This window comes from Dicentrarchus labrax, unplaced genomic scaffold (genome assembly GCF_905237075.1).
Source record: "Dicentrarchus labrax unplaced genomic scaffold, dlabrax2021, whole genome shotgun sequence".
NCBI lineage: Eukaryota > Metazoa > Chordata > Actinopteri > Moronidae > Dicentrarchus > Dicentrarchus labrax.
In genome coordinates, this window is record NW_026136711.1 from 19,165,697 (window position 1) to 19,189,993 (window position 24,297).

A 24,297-nucleotide genomic window follows, 5' to 3' on the forward strand; every position below is an offset into this window, starting at 1 on the left:
TCACTTTAAAATGACGGGCACTGCAACACTGTGAGGAAGGACAAAGCTTATTGAATAATTAGTTTACAATCTAAGAAATGTATTGTGTCCTTGTACAGAACAGCTCTTCTATAATGTGTTTCTCCATTTATGCCCCCGTACAGACTGCCTCCTGGTGCATTTTGAACTGGAAAAGATCTTGAAAGCTTCCTGAGTGATGCATAAAAAAGGAAACATTTGATCTTTTACCGATGATCCTCTCTCCCCATCCAAGCCAGCACGACCCTCCTCTCCCTAAGACATGAAAGACAGAGAGAGGCACAAAAATACACCAGTATTAGTTTCTATCATCCTGAGGCAAAATCATATCAGATCACATCTTGAATGATGCAGTGATGTAACTGATGTCTTACTCTGGGCCCTGGATCTCCTCTCTCTCCTCTGGCCCCGGGGACTCCAACACCAACTTCTCCCTGGAATTATATGTACACCCTTCAAAAGAGTCCACTAATATTTAAATAGTAAATGGACTGTACTTATATTGCACCTTTCTAGTCTTCCAACCACTCCAAGCGCTGTACATTACATGCCACTTTCACCCATTCACACACAAATGGAAGGTAATTCATTCATATACATTCACACACCGATGCACAGCATCGGGAACAGTTTGGGGTTAAGTATCTTGCTCAAGGACACTTTAACATGCAGCTGGAGGATCGAACTGCCAACCGACCCGCTCTACCTCCTGAGCCACAGCCACCCAAGCAGGTAAACATGAATACGTGTCAAGTGGATAGTCACCTTGTCCCCTTTGACCCCGTTGGTACCAGGAGAGCCCTAGGAAAAAAGATGTTTTAATCATATCAATCATAAATGACATCTATCACTGTCTGTTTCCCTCTCTCTTTTTATCTTTCAGACCTATTACATATATTACCTATTACATTACATATATTACATATTACCTATTAAAAACTTGAAAATACTAAATACATGTCTATGAGCAGTGTTGTCCAACAATAATCCAAAGGTAAGTAATCAATATCGTTACTTTTAGCTGAACCCACCCCTACTAATCAAAGTGTAATAAAAAACTAAACTCACTGCCGGTCCAAGAGGTCCAGGAGGACCAGGGGCTCCAACATTTCCTACACGGCCTGCAAAGCCCTGGAGACCCTGAAAAGGAGACCTCAATAGTTGAAAGACATACCACAGACATTAAGACTGAAAGTTTATGATATTGTGTAATCAGGAGCTCCACTAACCCGCTCCCCTTGCGGTCCAGGAGGTCCAGGTTGTCCAGTTTCTCCTCTCAGGCCAGGCGGCCCAACGTCACCTGACTTCCCCGCTGGCCCTGGAGGACCAGCTGAACCAGGAAGGCCTGGATCTCCCTAAAATTAAGTCATGGTTAGATTCTGACCAGTCGCAAATCCGATAAACCACACTAACTGATTTGAGAGGCAAGAATGTTGTTACTCACCTTTAAACCCGGAGGCCCAACCCGACCAGGAGGACCTGACAGTCCAATACCCCTCTCACCCTGCAACACAAATTTTGTCAAAACTGTTTCATGGATCAGGTTCGATTTCAGGTAAATTAATAAAACACATGACAAAAGCTCACCTTATCTCCTTTTGGCCCAGGAGATCCCTGTGCCCCCTACATGAAAAACAAATATGGGGGTGGGAAAATAAGACCCAATGAAATGAATTGTTTTCATATTAATATAAAAAGAATGATGAAACCGTGCAGTTACAGTTTGTTTAAACAGTGTTACAAATTTTTGCAATTATTTATTATGCAGGCAAAGACACGTTCCATCGGCACTGGTGTGTACCGTCGGCTGCTTTGTTGTCATTACACTTAACACGCCTCGTTAACCTCAAGGACGACAAATAATCAAAACGTTGAGCATCAGAAATTACCGTTGACACTTTCAGATGGAAGGTCTACAGACTTTAATCACACTGCGCTACAAAGATGGTTGATTAAGGTAAGATTAAATAATTGGACTGGCTCTGAAGTGAAAGACACTGACAAAAATAATCTTAGTTTAAAATATGTGGTAAAAAATTAATTTTCTTGCATTGTTATATATACTATGTGATTTCTTGATTATAGAATTTAAATAGGGTGAGTAAAACACAACTCCAAGCAGAGACATACTAAATATCAATATGATGCACATGATGATTTTCATATAAAAATCCGAGCTGGATGTTGAATTTGAGTAGTTACATTGTTACAAAAAGTAAATGAAGCCAGGTACACACAACCAACACATTGGCTCAGTAAATGATTATTAAGGGGAGATTCAACTCAAAAGATGTTAACATTAACCACTGATTCCTGACTAGATTTTCTCTTAAATTAAAAACAGCACTAATGGTATGGTAATGGTGGCATTTAAACAATTTAATTTGAAGATATGCTGTATGTACACAACATAACCACATTCACTAATATAACACGAGACACCTCATTTTAAATCCAGACAACAAGGCATGAAACCTGACTACTTACATCTTCTCCAGGCTCCCCTGGTTCACCAGCGACTCCCTAATATGAAGACAGATACGTTGTTAATGTGCTGTTGTGTTAACATTAAGTACATGTGTGGCTCTGCGGTGTGATGGGACTCACTCTCTCTCCTTTGATGCCACCAGCACCCTTGTCTCCCCTGGTACCCTGTAGACAGCAGGAATAATGTAGTTTTAATGAAAATGTGCATTTTCACACTGTTTTGAATGAGCATTTAGTGCTAATGTTTAGTCAGACTCACCTTTTCTCCAGGTACACCTCTCTCTCCAGCTGTGCCTGGCAGTGTTTGACCAGGAAGACCCTGCATCAATCACAACCAGGAGAGTTAGTATGTCAGCTGCATTTAGTTTTTCTGCTCTGCTTCATCATATGTAATTCTTTAGTCTTCCAGCTTTTCCATTTCCATTAGGTTGCATTAATTGAGTATGCTATGGGGGGGTTAGTTTCTTCCACACTGATGCCAATAACAGTGACTCACCTTCTCTCCCTTTGGTCCAGAAGGTCCAGCCACAGACTGTAAGAGTGCAGAAAAATGAAGAAAATAATAGTAATTACCTTTGCGGCACAGTATGGGTTCTTGTTCATGAAAAGACATGAATGTCTGTTTAAAAGCCTTGGTATTTAAGTATCATATCAGTCCAACCATTAGCCTTTACAGCTCTCAATGATAAAGAACCTTAATGTGTTCGGCAAGGACAGCCAACAAATTCACAACTCCTACTGCTTAACCATTGCACTGTACCAGGCTGAAGGTTGGGAATCTAAACTTAATGCTCTGTATCAGGCAAAACAATTTGCTCAAGAGACAAAATACTTGTGTTATTAAAAAGCCTATTCAATTGTACGTCAGCATATTCAAAGAAACACTAGACCGTGATGGTTAATTAAAGGAACAATTTGCAGATATTGTTGCTCAGGAGTTTCTTTTTTAGTGACCCCACATTCTTCCTCCATAAAACTTGCCTTTCTCCAGAAAGAGTAAATGAAGCTGTAGTTCTTGGAATCAGTAGGACTGAAACCAAAGAAATTCAGGTTTACACGTGTCTGTTATCAAAGTCCATTGCAACTGGTGAGTTGGAAAGCGCAATGACATTTCGTCTCTGTGTCTGTGTGTGTGTGTGTGTGTGTGTGTGTGTGTGTGTGTGTGTGTGTGTGTGTGAACAAATGGTGGAGGCGCTGAGCAGACGGACAGTGTTGCCTGGTTATTTATCAAGCAAGTGAACTCACTGACAGTGTCACCGTGGCTCTGTCCAAGGTGCTGAACCTGAGGCTGTCAGCAGTGAGGGAGCTGTTCGAGACACTCATCACAATTCATGTCAACATCCCAAACAGCAGGAATGGCAGCAAATACAGTGTACCTGATAAGCAAACTCCTTCTTTGTTTCTTTTTTCTCCAAACACTTTTTACCAGCAAAGAGAAACTACAACACTGGAAGCTTCCGGCAATGATCAGTTATGAAAAAAAAAACTAGTTAAGTATATATATGCTGTGGGACCTTTATGCCGAGGACCTTTGTTACATGTCATACTCTCTCTGATACAAGTTACAATTTGATATGAACTCTCAAGACAAATACTTGAGACATTATGTAAATGTTTTCAAAGCCACAGTCTGTGCAACTGACTGTAAAGAAAAGTGTCATACCGTCACAAAAGAGCTACTTTCAAGTTCAAGATGTTTATTGTCATGTGAAACGAAAGAAAGCAAGTTTTCCTCTGTCCAATGAATTTCTTTCTGTGCTGTCCACCCTGATACCAACGCATTAAGTACAATAAGTAACAAAAAACACAATATTACCCAATAATAGAATAGTAAAAAACACAATATTACACAGTACAGTAAGTAAAAGAAAAATTGAAAAAAACAGTGAAGAGAAGGCAGTGGTGTCCTGGTGATCCTCTCAGCAGTCTTAACCACTCTCTGCAGGCGACTGCGGTCCGCAACAGTAGTGCTGCCGTACCACACTGTGATGCAACTGGTTATGGTGCTCTCAACCACGCAGCTGTAGACGTTGCTGAGGATCCTGGGCAACATGCCAAACTTCCTCAGCCTCCTCAGGAAATACAGCAGTTGTTGGGCCTTCTTAACCAGCTGCGAGGTGTTCAGTGTCCAGGTGAGGTCCTCACTGATGTGGACACCCAGGTATTTGAAACTGCTCACCCTCTCCACTTCAAGCTCCCGGATAGACAGTGGTTGATGAGGCCTCCTCTCCTTCCTCATGTCCACTATCATCTCCTTGGTCTTGTTTGTGTTGTCATCACACCATGCCACTAGACCGGCCACCTCCCTCCTGTAAGCCACTTCGTCACCCCGAGTGATGCGACCGATCACTGCGAACTTCAGGATGATGTTGTCCTTGTGGGAGGCGACACAGTCATGGGTGAACAGGGTGTAGAGGATGGGGCTGAGAACGCATTCCTGAGGGGTGCCAGTGTTAGTGATGATGCTGGCTGAAGTCCTATTACCAATCCTGACAGACTTGGGCCTGCCAGTCAGAAAGTCTAGGAGCCAGTCGCAAAGGGTGGCGTGCAGGCAAAGTGTGAGCAGTTTGAGGGTGAGTTTGTGGGGGATGACTGTATTAAATGCCGAGCTGTAATCCACAAAGAGTATCCCGATGTAGGAGTCTTTGTTTTCCAGGTGGGATAGGGAATAGTGGAGTGTAGCAGTGATGGCGTCTGAGGTGGACCTGTTCGGCCGGTATGCAAATTGCAGGGGGTCCAGTGTGTCTGGTAGGCTGTTCTGGATGTGGGCCATCACCACTCTCTCGAAGCACTTTGCGATGATTGGAGTGAGTGCTACTGGCCTGTAGTCATCCAGACAGGTGGGTGGGCTTTTCTTGGGGAGGGGAACAATGGTTGTGGTCTTGAAGCAGGTGGGAACAATGCTCTGGCTGAGGGAGAGGTTGAATATGGAGGTGAGGAAGTCAGCCAGCTCATTAGCACATGCTCTGAGGGCCCGCCCCGGGATTTTGTCTGGTCCTCCTGCCTTCCGGGGGTTAATCCTCCTCAGTGCTCTGTGTACCTGGCCTGTTGAAACTGTTGGGGGAGGGGAGGGGTGTTGAGTGGTTTGGGGAGTCTGGGTGTGTGCAGGCCTCCTCTCTGTGTTGTGGCTGGAGGTCTCAAACCGGGTGTAAAAGGTGTTGAGATCATCCGGCAGGCTGTCTGTGGAGCTTATAGTGCTGGTGGTGGTCCTGTAGTCAGTGATGTGCTGCAGGCCTTGCCACATCTGCCCTGGGTCAGCAGTAGTGTAGAAGCTGTTCAGCTTCTCTCTATACTGCCTCTTGGCTGCTGTGATGGCTTTCCTCAGTTTGCCTCATTTCCTGATTTGAAAGCAAGGGAGCAAGTACACAGCATGTGTCGTACCTGACTGTTGATCCAGGGCTTCTGGTTAGGGAACTTCCTGACTCGTGTGGTGGGCACGATGTTATCAACACAAGTGCTAATGTACCCAGTCACATATTCAGCATAGTCCTGTATGCTGACAGAAGAGTCCTCCAGAGTGGCTGCAAGTGTAGCATGTGAGAAATATGATGACAAAGAAAAGCTGATGGCATAGAAATTAGTCGGATCCCTTTCTATGGTTGAATTAAATTTTGAAATTAATTTCATTTTTATTCCTTTCTGTCTTATTATCACATACCTGCTTCATTTGTTTCTACAGTAATGTTTAAGGTGGCTGTTATGATTTGTTGTATGTTTAGTCACAGCACACAATTTACTTTAATTACAGTATGTTATATATTTAATTTATAAATATTTTGGCACACTGTTACAACTGACCTATCTTGCAATGTTAACAAATAGAAAAATAATTTGTGTATCGCTCCCATGATTCAGATCCGCACCAAAATTGAATTGATTCTTCCTTGGCCCATGCTGCACCACTGCAACAAGTTTCTAAAAATTGTCAGTTTTTCCGTAATCCTGCTGACAGACTACAAACAGCACCAAAAACATAACCTCCTTGGCAGAAGTACTAAATATGTGCTTTGGACAGCTCAAGAATGTCTACATACTGCCAAACAGACCATCCATCTCTGTAACAGCTGTCCCACATCTGTACAAGCAACTCACTGAATTCCAATAAAAATTAGAAAACACTGCAGTTGTTAGCAGCTAATAAATGTGTGTGCTAATACATGTCATTATGAAATCTGGCAGCAAACCTGCTGTTTTGCATTACAAAAAGCCGTGCTCCAGGATAAAAAGTTTAACCACTCCTGGCTCAGACAAGGGGGAACGTGTTGCACCAGCAACAGCAAATGAGAGTACAGTGCATAATCATAATTGTACAAGATAAGGTCAGCTGCACATGTAAGTTACTAATAGTTTGGTAGTAGTTTAATAGAAGTTTATATAATAAATTGGTTTGATTGGTGCTGGTATTTGCAGTGTAATGATACTGATATTGTAAATTAAAACACTGATGATCTGATGAGCACACTATAGAGAAAGCTATATATGCAGGTGACCTTATCTGTCTCTGTCAGTCTCAATGAGCTGAAATTCGGCTTAATTGAGATCCTCATCGGCAGAATTGGCACAAACTTTGTCAAGCTGAGCCAATCCCTATTAACAGATGTCTGCGGTCACCCAAATACAGACAACTGGCAGGCAATAATATTTCAATGTCAGTGCTAAGGTAATTTAAATTTCAAGGCCAAGTAGAAGAATTACCTGGAGTTCAAGTAATTAGTTTACCAAAGTGTCTTTTGCACTTGAAATGTTATATTATATATATATATTGTAAGGGAAATCATGGAAATCTTGACCTGAACATGGGAGCTGCTACACGTTCCTTCCTGAGGTTTATTATACATGATCATGCATGATTAGATGATGAACTCTTACAGTGGTTAGAGCTTAATGCACATACCTTTGAGCTGGTTGTGAGACTGCAGTAGACAATATGGTGAACTAGCATGCCACATTATATTTATCAAGAGTGTTCTCCAGGTGCTCTTACTTGTTATATTTAAGTCAAAAATCAGACTCAAGCCAAATATGTAAGTTATTATATATATATATATATATAGTTACAATCCAGACTGAGGGGCTGGTAGAGTGCTTTGATACAACTGTTGAAGCAGTTAACCATAGATTTATGCAAGGATTTAGCTGAAATCATGGTTGTTTTTTATTATTGTGGGAGGCACTACAGACCTCCACAAGGTTTAGATAGAATTCAGAAAAAAACAAAAAACAAACTAGATGGGTTATACTGCTCCAGATAACATAGACCTGTGAGGATAGAGTAAACACAAGAAAGAGAGACTATGTTCCTGACATGTGAAAACTCGCTTTACTGGGTCAGCAAGTGGCAGAGAATTTGCTCTTTGAATGTCAATCAATAACAGTCGTATAACAGAGAAATCCCACTGAGGCAGCTTGTACAGGAAGATAAAGTTCTTGTGTTACTTCCAAATCCCAGAACAAAATACTCACCAAATGACAAAGGCATGTTTATGCTGGGTATTTAATATTACAGTAGCTCACTGACAGACATCACTTCCTTTAATTTAATGCTAGACTTTGTAAAAGTTTGGAGAAATGCGTCCCCTGTTTCTGGCTAGCATGAACATCGAGGGAAATAAACAATATTCCAAACAGTTTTCATAAAGATCTGGTCTCACTTTCTTTTTTTTATTAATATATATATTTGGGCATGTATAAAGATAGAACAGGAGGAGAGAGAGAGAGAGAGAGAGAGAGAGAGAGAGAGAGAGAGAGAGAGAGAGAGAGAGAGAGAGAGAAAAGTGATGATATCCAGCGAAGGGCCGCAGGTTGAAATCGAACACACCCACAGATGCCTACATGACACAAGCACTTTACCTTGTGAACACGCGCTCTACTAGGTGAGCTACCATGCGCCTCACTTTCAACAGCACAGATACCATAAGGACCCCGTCATTTGAATACAGCAAATATTTGTTCAGACAGAAATATGAGCAGCATTTCCAAATTCAATGACCAATAACACCTCAAACTTCTGCCTTGCCTATTGTACTGACTTTACAGGATTCATCCACAGGCCACTGATGGACCCCCTCATCAACAGAGTCAGACAGAAAATGTCTATGTTCTGTTGTCTTCTGTTTGTGAGCTCACGCAGCTGCAGCCTACTTAGACAGCCAGCAGCAGCATATGAGTAACTAACAGTGGGACTCTGGGCCAACTATAAGAAGTGTACAAATAGCAAGGGAATTTATCTGGAGGCAGCCCCGGGTGGACAAACAACAGCAGCAGCATGACCCCTGAAGGAGGTCTCAGAATAGGACTACCCACTGTTGTGCATCAGATGAAACTCTTGCAGTAGGAAGCTAATAATAGCACTACAGAAATGTTTTTTTTATTACTTCAGGCAGCAAATCATTCTGCTGCTGGGATCACATCCAATAACAGCAACCACAAAACCAATTTCATTGACTGTCCTTCCAGCCAGAGGCTGCTCGGTAGATACAGCATGTTCTCACCTTCCCTGGAGGACCGCTGTCTCCCTGCTCCCCCTTTAAGCCAGCCTGGCCTGAAGGTCCAGCAATACCCTGAGGAACAAATTACACAATGATGATACAGAGGAGGACCTGATAAAAACATCACAGTGCACACACAGACACACACAGACACAGACACACACACACACACACACACACACACACACACACACACACACACACACACACACACACACACACACACACACCTGCTTTCCTGGTAATCCAGGTATTCCATCTTTGCCCGGTACCCCATCTCTTCCAGGGACTCCTGGTTTACCTGCTTCACCCTGAGGAGCAGCACAGTATATGTAACACTTATTTGTGTGTAGTCACATTTAGATATAGGACTTTTTTCATTACAAAATACCTTTTTTCTTATTTGGTTTCTTAGATGGCTTTAAATAAATGTATTTTGTTTTATTTTAATATATTTCCTTTCTAATAGTGAGAAATTATGACACAAACCATTTACAACCAAAAATGAAAAGAAGAGAATAGTGGTACAAAAATTGGTTGTAGAGGTCACTGTTGATAAAAAGTCAGTATGGTGTACATAAAATGCTGTTTGGATTGCTTGTTTTTCAGTTGAAGGTACAACAAATCACATCTGTGAGTGAGTTCTGTAACTTGCATTTTCAAATTATGAACACAAACGCAGGTGAAGCCCCCATTTATCAACAAAAGCTTGGTACACATGTTTTGGCATTTTTATTTAATTACCTTCCCATTTTCAGGTATAACTGAAATGCTTCAGGCTCAAAACATTTTTACATTTTACATCTCCTCACTGTGCAGTGCAGCCACAGCAGCAGCCAGATCAAGATTGCATACTCACCACCTGCCCTGACAGTCCTGGGGGGCCCTGTGGACCCTACAGGGGAGAAATAAATACAGTGGTATGAGGGAACACAATATAATACATGCACATGAGATTGTCAGTGGATTTAATGAACATGAAAGCAGTTTTTCCTTGAAGAGAAGCTGTGATTTATGGAAACACTTACTACAGCTCCTGGAGGGCCTGCTGGTCCCGGCAGACCTGTACTCCCTTGTGCACCGGGAGGCCCCTGAAGAGAGGAGAAATTAAGTCCCAAACTGCAGATCTCTTATACAGCTTAACTGTCTAGATCAGTGGTGACAGAGGGTCGTGAAGCCTTTTTGATTTTAAGCGGTGTAAGAAAACACGTTGCTTTTAAAGTTTAGATCATTATTCAAGATCTAAACTCTGAAGACCGCCTCGTGCAGCTAAAACAACAAAGGGCTAATAGGCATCAGGGAGAAAAAAAAAAACTTAATTTGTTTAAAAAGAAGCCTATTAAGTCTGTATGTTTGTTAAAAATGATACATAATACACAGAATGTATAAAAAGTTACTAAAAATATCAGGAAAAATCATCTCTGATCAATATTCACAGGAAATAATCTGCTCTAAATTCATCCAAATCTTTGGTTTTATACAAACTTCCTGCAGCTATTGTGTTATCTATAAAATATGTTACATACTCAGGGGTCGCCAGTCTAGACTGTAATGTGGCTATGTACTGAGGTAATTTGATCTCTTGTCTAAGATATAAAATACGACAAGAGCTGTTTTACCTTGACACCAACACCCGGCTCTCCTTGATTACCCTGGGAAAAACAAAGATTTTATGACTTTGGCTGGTAACAAACAAAGGAATGTCAGTATACATGCCATAACAGGTAACACACTGAGATGTAGTAAACTCACCTTCACACCTGGTGGACCTGGGAGCCCATTGGGACCCATGGGGCCCTAATTGAAACACAAATCACCAACATGTAAACTGCTGTTGGTAATAAGAGCCTGTCTTCATGCTTCGTTGTGTGAGTGATACTTACAGTTGGCCCCCTTATGCCAGGCTCTCCTGGGTTTCCCTAAAAGCAAAATACAAGTCATGTACAGTGCATTCACATCATAAAACTTTACTATACTGCACACAGGCCATATTTTACAGGAATAGTTTGGAACAGCTATTTCGCATTCTTGCTGAGAAAAATGATATATAATTTCCTGAAGTCTCCTTTGATTGCCTGGCAAACTCACAGCGACAATAAAACTCAAGGAAGTAGCTGCACCCAGCTAACGAAAAGTCCCGCACATGACACATATTTGTGCATAAAAATTGAGCACATAAAAAAGCATATACATTTTTATGTGCTAACATTGGACAACATGAAGTTAACGTAAATAATGCACAGACGTATCACACATATATACAAACACATAAACATCTAACTGACTTATGACAACAGGTATGACAATACAAACAATAGATCAACAATGTCAACAAAGAGACACTGACATTAGAGGCGCTGAAAATTCAGTGCTGTGAAAGGGATAAGCACACAACAGACAGCACGCATAGCTGCATGCACGGTAAGCAGACTCAAGCAAATCAACAACACAGTACCCGACACCCCCCACCCCCTCTTATTGTACATTGGATCCTGGCGAGAGCTTCAGCTGACTTCCTTTCATGCGCTTAAAAATCAACTTCAAAACTCAACTCTTAAGTTTGACACAGATTCTTTGGGGACAGAAGGTCTTGATTAATATTTCATGATGAACTGATCAAGGTCTAACTTTTACCCCAGATCCAAGCTCCCAGAAGGATGTTTCCAATACAAATGAATTAAGAATAAAGTGGTGAATTTTGTCTGGGAGGTACATGTTTGCATCCTGATGACAGGTTGTCTTATGATGTTAAATGCGGATACATCTTTCGAGCTACTTTCTGTCTAAGCTAAAGCCCACTGGTATCTCTCCAGCTTTGGTCCATTCCTCCTTCTTCCTCTTGTATCTGACACCACAAAGACCAGTTCTCAAAGCCCTCCCACGTCCAGAGCTCAAGCATGCCAGCCAGCAGCAGCGAACCTACCGGTCTGCCTAGAACTCCTGGGAACCCAGGCAGGCCCTGGAGAGGATGAAAGACAGAGGAAGGTGGATGACAGGAGGGTGGGGGGACAGGTGGGTGGAGAACAGTGTTGGAAGAGGGGAGAAAACAACACAGACAAGGAAATGGACAGTGATAAGGCATATATGAGGAGAGAGAGGAAGTTAGAGAGTTAGGTGTTAGCCGCACAGCTGCAAAAGGTTGCTGTCTAAGGATCTATGAAGCCTCAGCCCAAGAGGGGGAAAGGAACTCCATCAGCTTAGTGCTTGCAGCCAACCCAGTGATTTTCTCTGAAGATCAACCCTAAGAGAAGGCCCCTTTGCTGGGTTACTCACTGGTTGGCCTCGAGTGCCAGCGGGCCCTGTTGGGCCCTGCTCCGACAGGGAGGGAAGGAAAACAAGAAGTGTGTGGAAGTGTTTAATAGCTCTCCTCTTTTTACATTTATTCCTGCACCCAACCAAGAAATCATGACATACATCATGTGTTTGGGCTTTTAGTGAACACTGTAAATAGTGTGGTAAGGGGAAAATAAAACCTGAAGGTGTCCTCTGATGTTAACTGGAATCCTGCTGATTTCATATTTTTAAAAAGTTAATCGGGTGCATTGTGTCTTTCATTTGCAGTAATACTCATGTATTTACATAGCACAATACTGTAATTATATAAAGACATATAAACAATATGCAAGAATATTATATATACATTATTAACTATATATTGTTACTCTCATATGACAAAGTCACACTTACCAAGCGTTTTGAAATAAATAGTCATTAAATAGTTACACTAACTGCATCTCTAAACCATGAAAGTCATTAATATATTATCCTCTTTGTAATAATTAAAACATCTAATATTGTCACTTTCAACTTCACCTTCACCTTTAGAGGTATAACTTTTCTCACATCCAGTTCTTCACACTTACCGGTTTTCCATCCAGACCAGGTTTTCCTGGTTCTCCCACTGTTCCCTGAGATTACAAACCACAGATTGCTTCTTATAAAAATATCATAGTTTTTCATCATGTCCTGAGTGTGGTAACCACAGTAAGATCAAAATCTGATTTGTGATTATTACAATATTATAATCTAGATTACACCTGACAGCCAACTCACCTGCGAGCCATCCCGTCCTCTTTCTCCAGACTCTCCTCTGTCTCCTTTATCACCACGAGGTCCCGCAAAACCCTGTAAGACACATTAAAAGTAGCTGATATATATAGACATATGACAGTGCATGACATGACGTATGATGTTGATATGTGATCTTACCCGGTCTCCTTTGGGTCCCGGTGTTCCTGCAGCACCAGGCTCTCCCTTCGGTCCTGCAACTCCTGGAGGGCCTCGGACCCCAGGAGAACCAATCAATACCGAGTCAGCAGATGCTCCCTACGGTACATACACAGATAAATACGTATGGAGTCCATTCTATGTGTACCTTATATCTACACAATGTGGAATCTCCATGGTTTTACGGCATCAATAACAAAGACGAGTTTACCTTTTGACCTGGTGGGCCGGCTGGTCCCGTTAGCCCAACTTTACCCTGGAAAACAGAAGAAACTCTCAGTTCGGTGTGGAGGTAATTACATAAAACATGAATTTCTTCTCACTATGTTGAAGTTGAGGATCAAAGTAGACAATGTCAATGTAACATAAGCACTTACAGATTCTCCTTTGTCCCCTTTCTCTCCAGACACCCCCTGAAATACAGATACATACATGATGTTAGCAGATTCATGTTCAGAAAAATGAGAAATCATTTGTTTGCCCAACTCTCCTCTTCACCTTCTCTCCTGGTCTTCCAGCCTCCCCTAGTTCGCCAGCTCGCCCAGGAACTCCTGGTATTCCTGGCTTCCCTGGTTCTCCTGCAGGCCCTGGAGGCCCCTCAGGTCCTCGCTCTCCAATGGCTCTACCTGGAGGCCCAGTTGATCCCACAGGTCCTCGTTCCCCTTGGTCCCCTTTTGCTCCTCTCTCTCCTGTTAAACCACGAACACCCTGGTGCACAACAGGAAATGGAAAGAGATAAAGAAATATCATTTTTGAGTGTTTTGAATTACCACACATATTTACCACATACTGACTTGCAATGATTTTACTGGTGGTCTTCATCAAGTTTTTTCCTTTTTACCATAAGCTTTCGAGATGCTTAATCAAACTTACATCTAAACCAGATGGTCCTCTTGGCCCAGGTTCACCTCCGTCTCCTTTTTCCCCTTTCTGTGCTTTCTGCACTGGAGGAGCCGCTAGTGAGTCCTTCTTGTCCACAACCACCTTCAGATCAGACACCTGTGTGGAGAGCAGAAAAGGGAAATGTTTGGCAAGAGGTTCATAACTTTCAGCCAGAGGTGCAGACCTTAGCTGTTTTCATCTCAGCAGCTGGGAAATTCAAGGTCTAATGGTCATTTTAAAATGTTTTTACACATAAACTCTGAAGTATATAGTTTTAATGTAAGAGACTGAGACAGTTTGTCATCTGCAAGAATACTAAATGGGGGTAGTAAACTCCTCCACACTGTCTGGGCTACTTTTATTCTAAGCAGTGACAATTCAGTCATTGGTCTACATCTTCAGCATGACATCAACCCCCACATGCTGTTCTGGTTTTAAAATACTTGTAGTCCTATTTTTATAATGCCCATAAAACAAGAGCAAATCCCATATTTATTCGTGCCAACTCTGTGAATGCACTTTTACTGGATTGAAGACATTTTTATTTTCAAACTAACTGAGTTGTTGAACACAAGAAACAACAGCTAAACACGAGTTATGAATACATTTGGAAGCTGTAAATGGTACGATGATATTTGCAAGAAGAAACAGATAAATATAACACTTTGCACAAGTTCCACGATTTTTTTTCATTAGCAAGACAATTATGCTAAAATATTTATTAATTTATCCATCATAAATATAGCATAGCGTAAATATTAAGGTGGTTTTGGTGGTAAATGTATTTATTACTGAAAATGGTAAGACCATTATCTGTTCTTATGGGAATCTTTTGCCAAATGTATTTTTAAATTCCAAAACACAAACAATTTTTGACATTCGAAATGTGTGAAAAATATGTAAAACAAACATATATGACTAATAATTTAGGTATTTTAAGAAATGTGTTACACCTTCTTGGGAAAGCAGTTATGTGAACACACGTATGTACAAGGCTATTGGAAATAAGCACTGATGAAAATAACAACAATTCAAACGCTGTGCAGTGTGCAGAGGCTTTAATCTTCATCTGCATCGACAGCAACAGAAATTTCCATCTCAAAAGGGAGCTACAACCTCATCATGTTCAAATCCTCCTCAAATGAAATAAAATACTGAAAACTAGAGACCAATATTTTACAGAATCATTAAATTGCAAATTATAATCCACATACCTGAATGCCAAAGCTGGCCAGAGCCCTTTGTACATCCTGGTAAAAGAAATACATCATTCAACAGAGATAAAGAATATTGACAATAAACATTTCCACAAGTCACAGCTGACTCATGACAGGCAATATGCTGACATATTACCACTGCTGTCCCGGGTTTGCCTGGAGCCCCGTCCTCTCCTGGGTCTCCCTGCATCAAAAAGATATCAAAGTTTTAACACGAAACACATGAAATATAATTTGTGTCAGACTTCCACTACAATAGGGATAAAAGTTTAACTTACAGCTTCACCTCTAAGTCCAGTTAGACCTCTCTCTCCCTAGAACAAAGAAAGTTAGAAGGTCAAAAAGCAGACTTTAAGTGGTTAAATCTAAAGCAAACTGAGATCAATAAAGACAACCGCAACTTACTCTGACTCCCGCAGCTCCCGGGATCCCAGGTACGCCCTGAGGGACAAAACAAGGGCAATGATAAAAACATCAACAGATAAGACTGTGGGAGGGCTACAGAGGCATACAGAGACAGATGTAGATAAAACACATGTCTCTCCAGCTACATGTGGGAGAGCAATGCTGCTGGGGATGACATGACCACTTAAGAGCTAGATACTGTTTCTGGATAATGTTTCTGTAAATGACCCATTATATGATGGTATAATAAAAAAAAATATATATATATATATACATATATATATAATAAAAAACCTACAGTTATATGAATACATAATTACATGCAGAGGAATTGTTTTGTGTGTATAATGACTTTATCTTCCATTAATGCGCAGCAGCCCTTGGAGGTCCATATTATTCCTAGCACACAACACTGCAGGAAAACCACTAATGTGTGTGTTTGACTGTAATATACATTTTAAGAATGTAATTAACAACATGGTTGGAAGTCATGCACACTCACAGGGGTTCCTGGAGGCCCTTGTGGGCCTGGGATTGGTGCCGCTTCAGCTCCTTTAACGTATACAACCTGAGAAACAGGGACAGTGGATAGATTGGTAAAAATGAAAGTCCCATTCATATAATTTTTCAACTGAGTCTACATCAGCCATACCTGTCCAGGAGGACCGATGCTGCCAGGTAGTCCAGGAGCCCCCGGAGGGCCAGAGGGTCCTACAGGCCCAGTAAGGCCCCGGTCTCCTTTGACCCCATCACGGCCCTGGAAAAAACACGTGATCACACAAGTGAGACTCTCTCTGGTTACTTTCTCCTGTGCTATAGTAGAAGCTGAACTATAAAATCAAAGCAGGTGGCTGCTGCCACCCCTCCCCTGATGTTCTAGAGATAATTAATATGAATTTGCACATGAAAACAGCACTCTGACATTTGGCGCCTCTCTGGATTCCTCTCAGAAGTGGCTCCCCCTTAAAGGCTAAGCTTGATCATTAGAAGCTAGTGAATATATATAGCTGCCTCTGAGAAGCCTATTGATTGAGCAGTGAGTGAGAGTGTGATGGTAATGTCAATGTCAAAGCAAACTACAGCTGAAAATATACACTTTAGGGGAAAAGTGGTAAGGATAAAAGAAAGCTGATGTGTAATGCAATAAAGTCAAGGAAGGCAGGATCAATACAGGAAGGAAGATAGGGCAGGTTGAGTGAGGCAGGATACAGTGAAGAAACAAAGTGACAACAAAACACAAAGAAATAATAATATAAAGGAGATTTGGCAAAACTGACATCTCTTCCAGCTGCTCCTGATTCTCCTTTGTCACCCTGCAGATTAAAGACAGCAGAGTCAGGTTCACAGAGAAATACAGACATAAAGAGCACAATTCTTTATAAACAATTTTCTAAGAACTTACTAAAATAAAAAGGCACTACTCCAACCTAGCTAAATTTATGTTTGATTTCATTTTTAGTAAGTTTTGCTAGGTGCTTGAGATGTGTCTTGTAGACTCAAAAGCACTACGAGTGCTTCAAAATTATATCTGCAAATACACTGTATTTTATCAAAGGTGCTACACCTTAAAAAAACAATTGTAGATTACAACATTCATAAGAATGTTGTGGATATTTTCATGGACATAAATTTGTCAGAGAGCAAAATTGTGTTACTTTATTTTTTATTATTTTTTTCCCCCTTTATTAGATATGACAACTGAAGATAGACAGGAAAGGGGGTAGAGAGAGAGAGGGGAGGACATGCAACAATGGGCCACAGGTCGGATTCAAACTCATGGCCACTACAGCAGGGACTCAACATTTGTACATGAACCACAAAATGTTGATACTTTTATTGAAATTAATTCTGAATCCCTCCGTACCAGATGATCGTATAAACTGATAAACAGCCACAAACCTTTCTCCCATCTTCACCTGGAACACCGTCCTCACCCTGTGAGTCAAAACAAAATGCATTATGGACTCCACATGAATAAACTGAGTAATGGCCAGTCCACTGCAGGAACACTCAGATAAGTCCAGTGCCATTATGCCAAGACAGCTAGTACATAGCAGACCCCCTAAATAAATGTCTGCACTGCTTTTGAAGAAGAATTTATATTCTGACAGAAAAGAATCAATATCAAAATATGTCAGTCAAGTAATACAAGCTGCAACGTGTCACAGTATGTCAGGCAGAGTTTATATTATAGTCAAGATGCTGAAGTATACCAGCTGAGAAAAGTTATAGTAAGGAGTTACCATTTTGCCAGCAGTCCCAGGTTTCCCATCTTCTCCTGCTTTACCCTGAAATATAACATCAAGGATAATGAGACAAGAAAATGTGGTGGAAGACTGAAATGTAAAGAAAAAAACAAATAGATAAGACTCATGAAGAGATCAGTAAATACAAAAATAAAGGTTTGTGTGTGTACTCACGGGTGTCCCTGCAGTGCCTGGAGGCCCAACAGGCCCTGGAGGGCCCTGTTCCCCTCTAAGTCCTGGTAAACCCTGGTAAATGAAATAAACACACATCACAGTCGATGGTTTAATTTCATTTTTATTCAGACTAAACTAAGACTTGATAAGACTTGATAAGCTAAAACTTAATTGACCTATTCATTTGATCAGGTTTTACACTGTGTTGGAAGTGGGGGAGGTTAGAGCAGTTAAAAAGAGAGTTTAAAGTGTATCATTTAGAAGTGGAAAAGTGTAGTAACACTCACTACCATATGTGCATCTAAGAAAATTAAATGCTCATAGGATTGCACATGACAGAAATGTCAACTGCAATGTGCAATTTGGTTGCACAGCAGCAGTATTCATAAAGCTGTGAAATGTCTGCCCCTTAAAATGTGATTTAGACTCCTTAACTAAACTGTAAGTTGAGCAGTCGTGGATTTACTATCATTATTATGGTCAATATTACATAATAATCTCCTGTGAAACTGGACTGGGAATGTCTTCCCTGCAGTGGGCTTATGCAACAGGCCACAGGAGTGAAGACTGAATTGTAATGCCTCCACAGTGCCCTCTGCAGCATGTACACGTAAAGTGTACATTTGTGATTGCAACTGAGGGCCAGACATATTTACTGAAAATGTGTTTAATACAGAATTTGGATTATATAATAAAAAAAGATTTAAACTGTTCAATCAAATACAAATCTCACTATTAAAGTGAGCATAATTCAAACATATCAGCATTTATTTTCAAATGATTATTAATATCAAATACAAAGCAGGGCCAGTTGTATTTTTTTAAACAACCACACAAGAAGAAGGAACCTCACATCTCTTCCAGGATCACCCTGTTTCCCAGGATCACCCTGTAATGCAAAGGAAACAACAGTGCATCAGCTACACACACATTTACCACCCAGTGAGACTCTGCATACAATGTGTTTTATATGTGGTTTTGTGTTAGTTTTTTGAAAAGATGATTTAAACTACAGTACCCTCTGACCAGGTGGTCCAGAAGCACCTGGTTTTCCATCCAAACCAGGACGTCCGTCTAACCCAGATGCTCCTCTTTCTCCCTGATCACACAGAGATTTAAAGGGTTAGAAAACAAAATTTACATTAAAGCCTGAAACAGTTTTAGTGGTTCCATTCAAAGCTTTCTGCTAGGCCCCATAAACTTCATCCCTCTGGGAAACTACTGCACGAGAAACAGAATCCAGAGGAATGAAGGCCAGCAAGACCTGCCACTCACCAGAAACCTGAAAATCCTTTTTTTTTTTAAATTGATAAAATTACACAGGTTGGTGATTTTGTGAGGAGAAATCACACTCATTGATTTCCAACCTTCTCTCCAGGCGCTCCTCTCTCTCCTGAGTCACCCTGGAAATACATAATATAAAATATATTAGAAAAGACAGTGATGTAAATGTGTGTATGAGGAAATGAACAAATGATTCAGATATTTACAGATATCCAGTTATGAGCATTGAAGTAGAGAAGCAGTGACAGAAAGCAAACTCACTCTTGTGCCTGCCGGCCCCCGTTGTCCCTCCGGACCCTTTACAGACAGCAGGGAAAGAACAAGAAGTCACAGAGGATCATCAGTCACGCATACTAAATCAAAAGGGAAAGGGGTCAGCGTGCATACAGATGCTTATACAGTGTCTTATCAGTTGCTCACAGAAGCGTTTATAAATTGCAAGAATGAGGCAAACTCACTCGTAGGCCTGGGGCTCCGGGAGTCCCTGCTTCGCCTTTCTGACCTTTGCTACCATGCTCTCCTGGGTCGCCATCTTCGCCCTGGGAGTCACAGTGACGTAAGTTGTTTTAGCTGTGCTACTTTTTTTATGTATTTAACTTTCAGCTAATCGTGACATGGTAGTTTTTAGTGTGTCTGCAATAACTACAATAGCTACAATAAGACAGGATTTTGGAGAATACTGCAACTCCAAACCTTGTCACGGGTAAAGCACTAACCTTCTCTCCTCTCTCCCCTTTTAGCTGGCCCTGGATGTCAGCCTGTTAAAGAGAACAAAGATGGAATATTGCATAATATTAGTGAATATTGTAGTCTCAGAAATGGATTGAACTGGGTTGTAGGAAGGTCATTCAATGGCAAGAAGATTCTAGAGGCTGTTGTGTTCCCAACTCTAGTTTCCTCTGACCATAAAGGTTTATTAATTATGGTTCATTTTGTTTTAAACATAGGGTACAGTGTGACACACGCACCACTTTTCCTGGTGGTCCTGGAAGCCCTTGGGGTCCCTGGAAGAAGAAAGTGAAATATGTGAACCCACTAACAGTAGATACAAAGTTATTAAAGAAGCACTTTGTAAAAATAAAGCAAACAACAAACCAGGTCTCCCTTTTCTCCTCTCAGTCCTGCAGGTCCAGGGCTGCCCTATGATCGAACACAGATCAATAAAGATGTTGAGCAGCTGAGCTTCCTCACTGGTTCTTCTCTCAAGGCCGCAGTTAAATAGCACAAGAGCATTATTGAAAAGCTGTCTTTGTGATGATACATAAATGTGTTTCTTACATTTCGTCCATGCTCTCCTGGGTCTCCCGTGTCCCCTTTCTCTCCTGGTCGTCCTGGTTGACCATTCAGTCCCTGTGGGGGGTCAATAACAGATGTCCGTTAACTGAACTTTCCATTGATGCATCTTGGTAGTTTTCAAATTAAAACTTGATAATAAAATGTGTTTTGTCCTACCCTCAGTCCTCTTTCTCCTGGCTTTCCTGGAAGTCCAGACTCCCCCTAATGAAAATCAAGTTTAAAACAATTGCAGTGACACACTTACCTTTATGAATAAACATACACTTTATATGGTGATGAGTGGATGGTGAGATGTTAGCAAGAATAAGGGGAAGAGATCATACTTACAGGTGTGCCTTCATCACCCTTATCTCCTTTCTCGCCCTGTATAACATAAGTATAATCGATTAATTCATTCTTAACTGGGAGGAAACCTCAGAGGCATTATATTTCATAATCTACAACAGCAACTGAGTACAGGGAACATATAAAAATAAAAAACTGTGGGAAAATTGCATGACATACACACAAATTTTATGAAGTTATTTTACCTCTAAAATGGCATCATTAGAAAGAGATGCATGTTGGAAGGAAGAGAAAAAAGCTCAACAGGCGGTTTGATCTTTGATTACAGCACTGATAGCAACATGCAATAACAATGATGTGACTTGAATAGCATAATGTAGTGTGACATTATGTAAAACCATCAAAAGAAAGACAGCAAAGGTTTTGCAGTAGAAACTATAACCTACTACATAGGCTGAGAAATAGGGAATGGAAATGGAATATATTATTCAGATTATGTTTTCATTAGTGTATAACCACCTGAAAATAGTAATTGAATAATTCATTTATAATTCACTGTCATTCCTACTGTATGTAGAGATTGCTAATAACAAAAACTGAAACAGGTGTGGAGAGTGGGTATTAATTTTCACAGTTAAGATTTGAATATAGCCGGATCCCATGCAGCACTCTGACCTGTTTTCCAGAAAGACCAGGTTTTCCTGGGATTCCTGGTCGTCCATTCTCCCCCCTCTCTCCTGGTTCACCTGGATCTCCCTAAAGAAAAGTCACAACACCAGTTTAACAATCAAATATAGATAAACAGAAAAAGACGCACACGCAGGAAAAACATAGCAGGTGTCTCACCTTGGCACCTGGCCTTCCACTGATACCCGCAAGTCCCTGAGGGAAGAGCACATGTTTTATGTATTCTTTCGGTTTGAGCAGTTTTGGACACGACTTACACTGACAGGTGGCACAAGGGAACGCTTCATGAATAATGGATGCTATTGTCAGGAATATATCAAAGCAGCTATAAACATTATGATTGTGCCATTTGTGTTCTGACAAAGAGGTGCTATGATGATTCCAGTGCAAACTCACTCTCTCTCCCGGCTCTCCTTTAGGTCCAGCAACGCCTAACCCTGGAGACCCCTTGCAAAATGGCAAGAAAGGGAAATGTCATTTAGATAGATAGCCAGATTGCAAATGTACCTCTGACACAAACAAATCAATATTTCTAGAGCATCATCATCCCCTGGTTGCTCACTTTGTCTCCTCTCTGTCCGGGCTCTCCTTTTCCCCCCTGCTGCCCCTCAGGACCTGGCAGGCCTCGCTCCCCCTGTGGAACAACAGCAAGACCGGTCAGAGTGAAGGATGGTGCGCGAGTAAACAGTAAACTCGGTTCAAATTAAAGGTTATACCAGAACAGAATTTGATAGCTTACTTGATCTCCTTTCTTCCCTGGTAAAGCTGGACCCTGCATGAATAATACAGTAAAGACTTGTCATAACACACAAAGACTGTCATGGGCATTAAGCGCCTATCCAAAATGAAAGGAAAGATTAATTATTATATTTCATGATTTTTTTCCCCTTATCTGATAACTCACACTTTTGCCGGGCTCCCCTCGTGCACCCTCGTTTCCCTGGGAACAGACAGGTTCACTTGGTCTTTCATCTTTGCTTGGAAATGTATTACATCAGATTATGAAACGCTCTGCGATGGAACCACGTTCCTATTGACCTGCTGCTTCTCATAGGATTACACTTAATTGAATCAACCTCACCTTTTCTCCTGCTGGTCCACTGGGCCCTGGTAAACCCTGATGACAAATGGAAACACTCATTCATGAGACTCGCTATGAATTTTTAACAGTCAGACCTTGCAGCAAAATATAAGAAAAAAATTCTCACTGATGTCATTAGCCAATACTACATGGCGTGACTGTCACTCACTCTCAAACCTGGTGTTCCTGCGAGGCCTGGCTTCCCTGCGTCCCCCTGAGAGACAACATTATTAGACAGATAACAGCACAAAATCCTACTAAAAGTTTAACTCATTCAAATTAGACGTTAAACCGACACTGCTGAACTCACTTTCACCCCAGTTTCACCAGCTGGTCCTCTCTCCCCCTGCAAAGACATGTGACAGACATGAGTCTATGTCCAGATTCACTGAAATTTGCCCAGTATCCTCGTTTATCAACATATGCATGTGCAAACTGCATGACCTGTCACAGCTACTGTTGTAACTTGAGTCTTTACAGGTTTTGTACTAGAGTAAGAGAGGAAAGGCTGTCTTCTTTAATTGTCTGATATACTAACAACCGGCATCTTACATAACAGGGTTGCAGACATTCTGAAGCTACAAATAACTATTACTCTACTGCAGAAAATCAAGGGATTTCCATAAAATCTAAATTATTTTTTGATGCAAAGAGGCATTTTATTTATCAGCAATTATCACCGCTTTCCACTCATTGTGCACAGTTATGAACACTATCTTGCACAGAAAGATGTCGATCTCATCAAAGGAAAAAGAAAATTGGGATAATACGACCTTGGAATCGACATTAAAGCTGCCTTCCAGTTCAGGTACAAACAAGTTCTCTGCAGCATATTTTTATTGGATTGAGGAAATATGACTGTCTGCTGTGTCTCCACCCTTTTCTAACCAACAATTTTAACTTCAACCTTTCAGATCTATGCAAGCTTGATGAGATGCTCATCTGGCTCAGTAAGATTGTTAATGTCATCCCATTTTGAATTGCAGGTGCTCTTCCCTGGTGGTGAAATTGTCAACGAAACCTGGTTCTGTACTTTTGAGTATAGACCACAGTCATTTAGACTATTAAAAACTCATACTCATACTTGACTGATTTACTCTCATGTCATGTAACTTACCCTGTCTCCCTGTGATCCAGGTTCACCTGGCTGTCCTCGGTCCCCCTGTCAGAATGCAGAATGACAGAGGTCATTCTTCTATTTACACCTTACAAGAGAAGTGATTTTCCTTACCTTTATCTTACCTTGCTACCAATTTCTCCTGGAGGCCCACGGGGACCCTGAAAGACATGAGCAAAATGCTTGAACATAGATTTATAGATTTCATCAAGGAGTTTAGGCTTAAGATCTGTTTATCTGTTTTATTTATGTGTTTGTGTGTCAACTAGAGGGAAATCTCAAAAATGACATAGGAGATTGCAGTGATAGAAAGTTGGGCCATGGGCTAAGAAAGAACTGAATAGTTGTAACTGTGGATAGCACCAACATGTGGCCATTTATAATGCACTTCATACTTGAGCTC

At 41.1% G+C, this 24,297-nt stretch overlaps 1 protein-coding gene across 4 annotated transcripts in view; it reads right to left on the reverse strand.

The window, feature by feature from the left end:
* Window positions 1–24,297, reverse strand: part of col7a1 (collagen, type VII, alpha 1) — a 63,363-nt gene that overhangs the window by 12,937 nt on the left and 26,129 nt on the right. The window contains exons 41-98 of one of the 4 annotated variants that reach the window (XM_051414494.1): window positions 24,020–24,055; window positions 23,895–23,939; window positions 23,088–23,123; window positions 22,947–22,991; window positions 22,778–22,813; window positions 22,601–22,636; window positions 22,436–22,468; window positions 22,259–22,330; window positions 22,093–22,143; window positions 21,856–21,891; window positions 21,685–21,765; window positions 21,052–21,087; window positions 20,881–20,925; window positions 20,707–20,778; window positions 20,524–20,568; window positions 20,397–20,432; window positions 20,145–20,186; window positions 19,887–19,967; window positions 19,690–19,725; window positions 19,512–19,547; window positions 19,163–19,243; window positions 18,998–19,033; window positions 18,145–18,216; window positions 17,968–18,012; window positions 17,624–17,659; window positions 17,002–17,037; window positions 16,377–16,481; window positions 16,227–16,292; window positions 15,725–15,760; window positions 15,598–15,633; window positions 15,456–15,503; window positions 15,317–15,352; window positions 14,094–14,219; window positions 13,719–13,928; window positions 13,598–13,633; window positions 13,432–13,476; window positions 13,203–13,319; window positions 13,047–13,118; window positions 12,857–12,901; window positions 12,267–12,302; window positions 10,877–10,912; window positions 10,746–10,790; window positions 10,613–10,645; window positions 10,022–10,084; window positions 9,853–9,888; window positions 9,224–9,304; window positions 8,997–9,065; window positions 3,002–3,037; window positions 2,765–2,824; window positions 2,626–2,670; window positions 2,506–2,541; window positions 1,606–1,641; window positions 1,463–1,522; window positions 1,248–1,373; window positions 1,087–1,158; window positions 784–819; window positions 393–452; window positions 229–273 (exon numbers count right to left, since the gene is read on the reverse strand). In XM_051414494.1, coding sequence (XP_051270454.1) covers window positions 229–273; window positions 393–452; window positions 784–819; window positions 1,087–1,158; window positions 1,248–1,373; window positions 1,463–1,522; window positions 1,606–1,641; window positions 2,506–2,541; window positions 2,626–2,670; window positions 2,765–2,824; window positions 3,002–3,037; window positions 8,997–9,065; window positions 9,224–9,304; window positions 9,853–9,888; window positions 10,022–10,084; window positions 10,613–10,645; window positions 10,746–10,790; window positions 10,877–10,912; window positions 12,267–12,302; window positions 12,857–12,901; window positions 13,047–13,118; window positions 13,203–13,319; window positions 13,432–13,476; window positions 13,598–13,633; window positions 13,719–13,928; window positions 14,094–14,219; window positions 15,317–15,352; window positions 15,456–15,503; window positions 15,598–15,633; window positions 15,725–15,760; window positions 16,227–16,292; window positions 16,377–16,481; window positions 17,002–17,037; window positions 17,624–17,659; window positions 17,968–18,012; window positions 18,145–18,216; window positions 18,998–19,033; window positions 19,163–19,243; window positions 19,512–19,547; window positions 19,690–19,725; window positions 19,887–19,967; window positions 20,145–20,186; window positions 20,397–20,432; window positions 20,524–20,568; window positions 20,707–20,778; window positions 20,881–20,925; window positions 21,052–21,087; window positions 21,685–21,765; window positions 21,856–21,891; window positions 22,093–22,143; window positions 22,259–22,330; window positions 22,436–22,468; window positions 22,601–22,636; window positions 22,778–22,813; window positions 22,947–22,991; window positions 23,088–23,123; window positions 23,895–23,939; window positions 24,020–24,055 — 3,231 coding nt within the window. Of the gene's footprint in view, window positions 1–228; window positions 274–392; window positions 453–783; window positions 820–1,086; window positions 1,159–1,247; window positions 1,374–1,462; window positions 1,523–1,605; window positions 1,642–2,505; window positions 2,542–2,625; window positions 2,671–2,764; window positions 2,825–3,001; window positions 3,038–8,996; window positions 9,066–9,223; window positions 9,305–9,852; window positions 9,889–10,021; window positions 10,085–10,612; window positions 10,646–10,745; window positions 10,791–10,876; window positions 10,913–11,916; window positions 11,953–12,266; window positions 12,303–12,856; window positions 12,902–13,046; window positions 13,119–13,202; window positions 13,320–13,431; window positions 13,477–13,597; window positions 13,634–13,718; window positions 13,929–14,093; window positions 14,220–15,316; window positions 15,353–15,455; window positions 15,504–15,597; window positions 15,634–15,724; window positions 15,761–16,226; window positions 16,293–16,376; window positions 16,482–17,001; window positions 17,038–17,623; window positions 17,660–17,967; window positions 18,013–18,144; window positions 18,217–18,997; window positions 19,034–19,162; window positions 19,244–19,511; window positions 19,548–19,689; window positions 19,726–19,886; window positions 19,968–20,144; window positions 20,187–20,396; window positions 20,433–20,523; window positions 20,569–20,706; window positions 20,779–20,880; window positions 20,926–21,051; window positions 21,088–21,684; window positions 21,766–21,855; window positions 21,892–22,092; window positions 22,144–22,258; window positions 22,331–22,435; window positions 22,469–22,600; window positions 22,637–22,777; window positions 22,814–22,946; window positions 22,992–23,087; window positions 23,124–23,894; window positions 23,940–24,019; window positions 24,056–24,297 lie in introns of all 4 variants that reach the window. The other 3 variants (XM_051414491.1, XM_051414492.1, XM_051414493.1) reach the window with 3 other exon arrangements.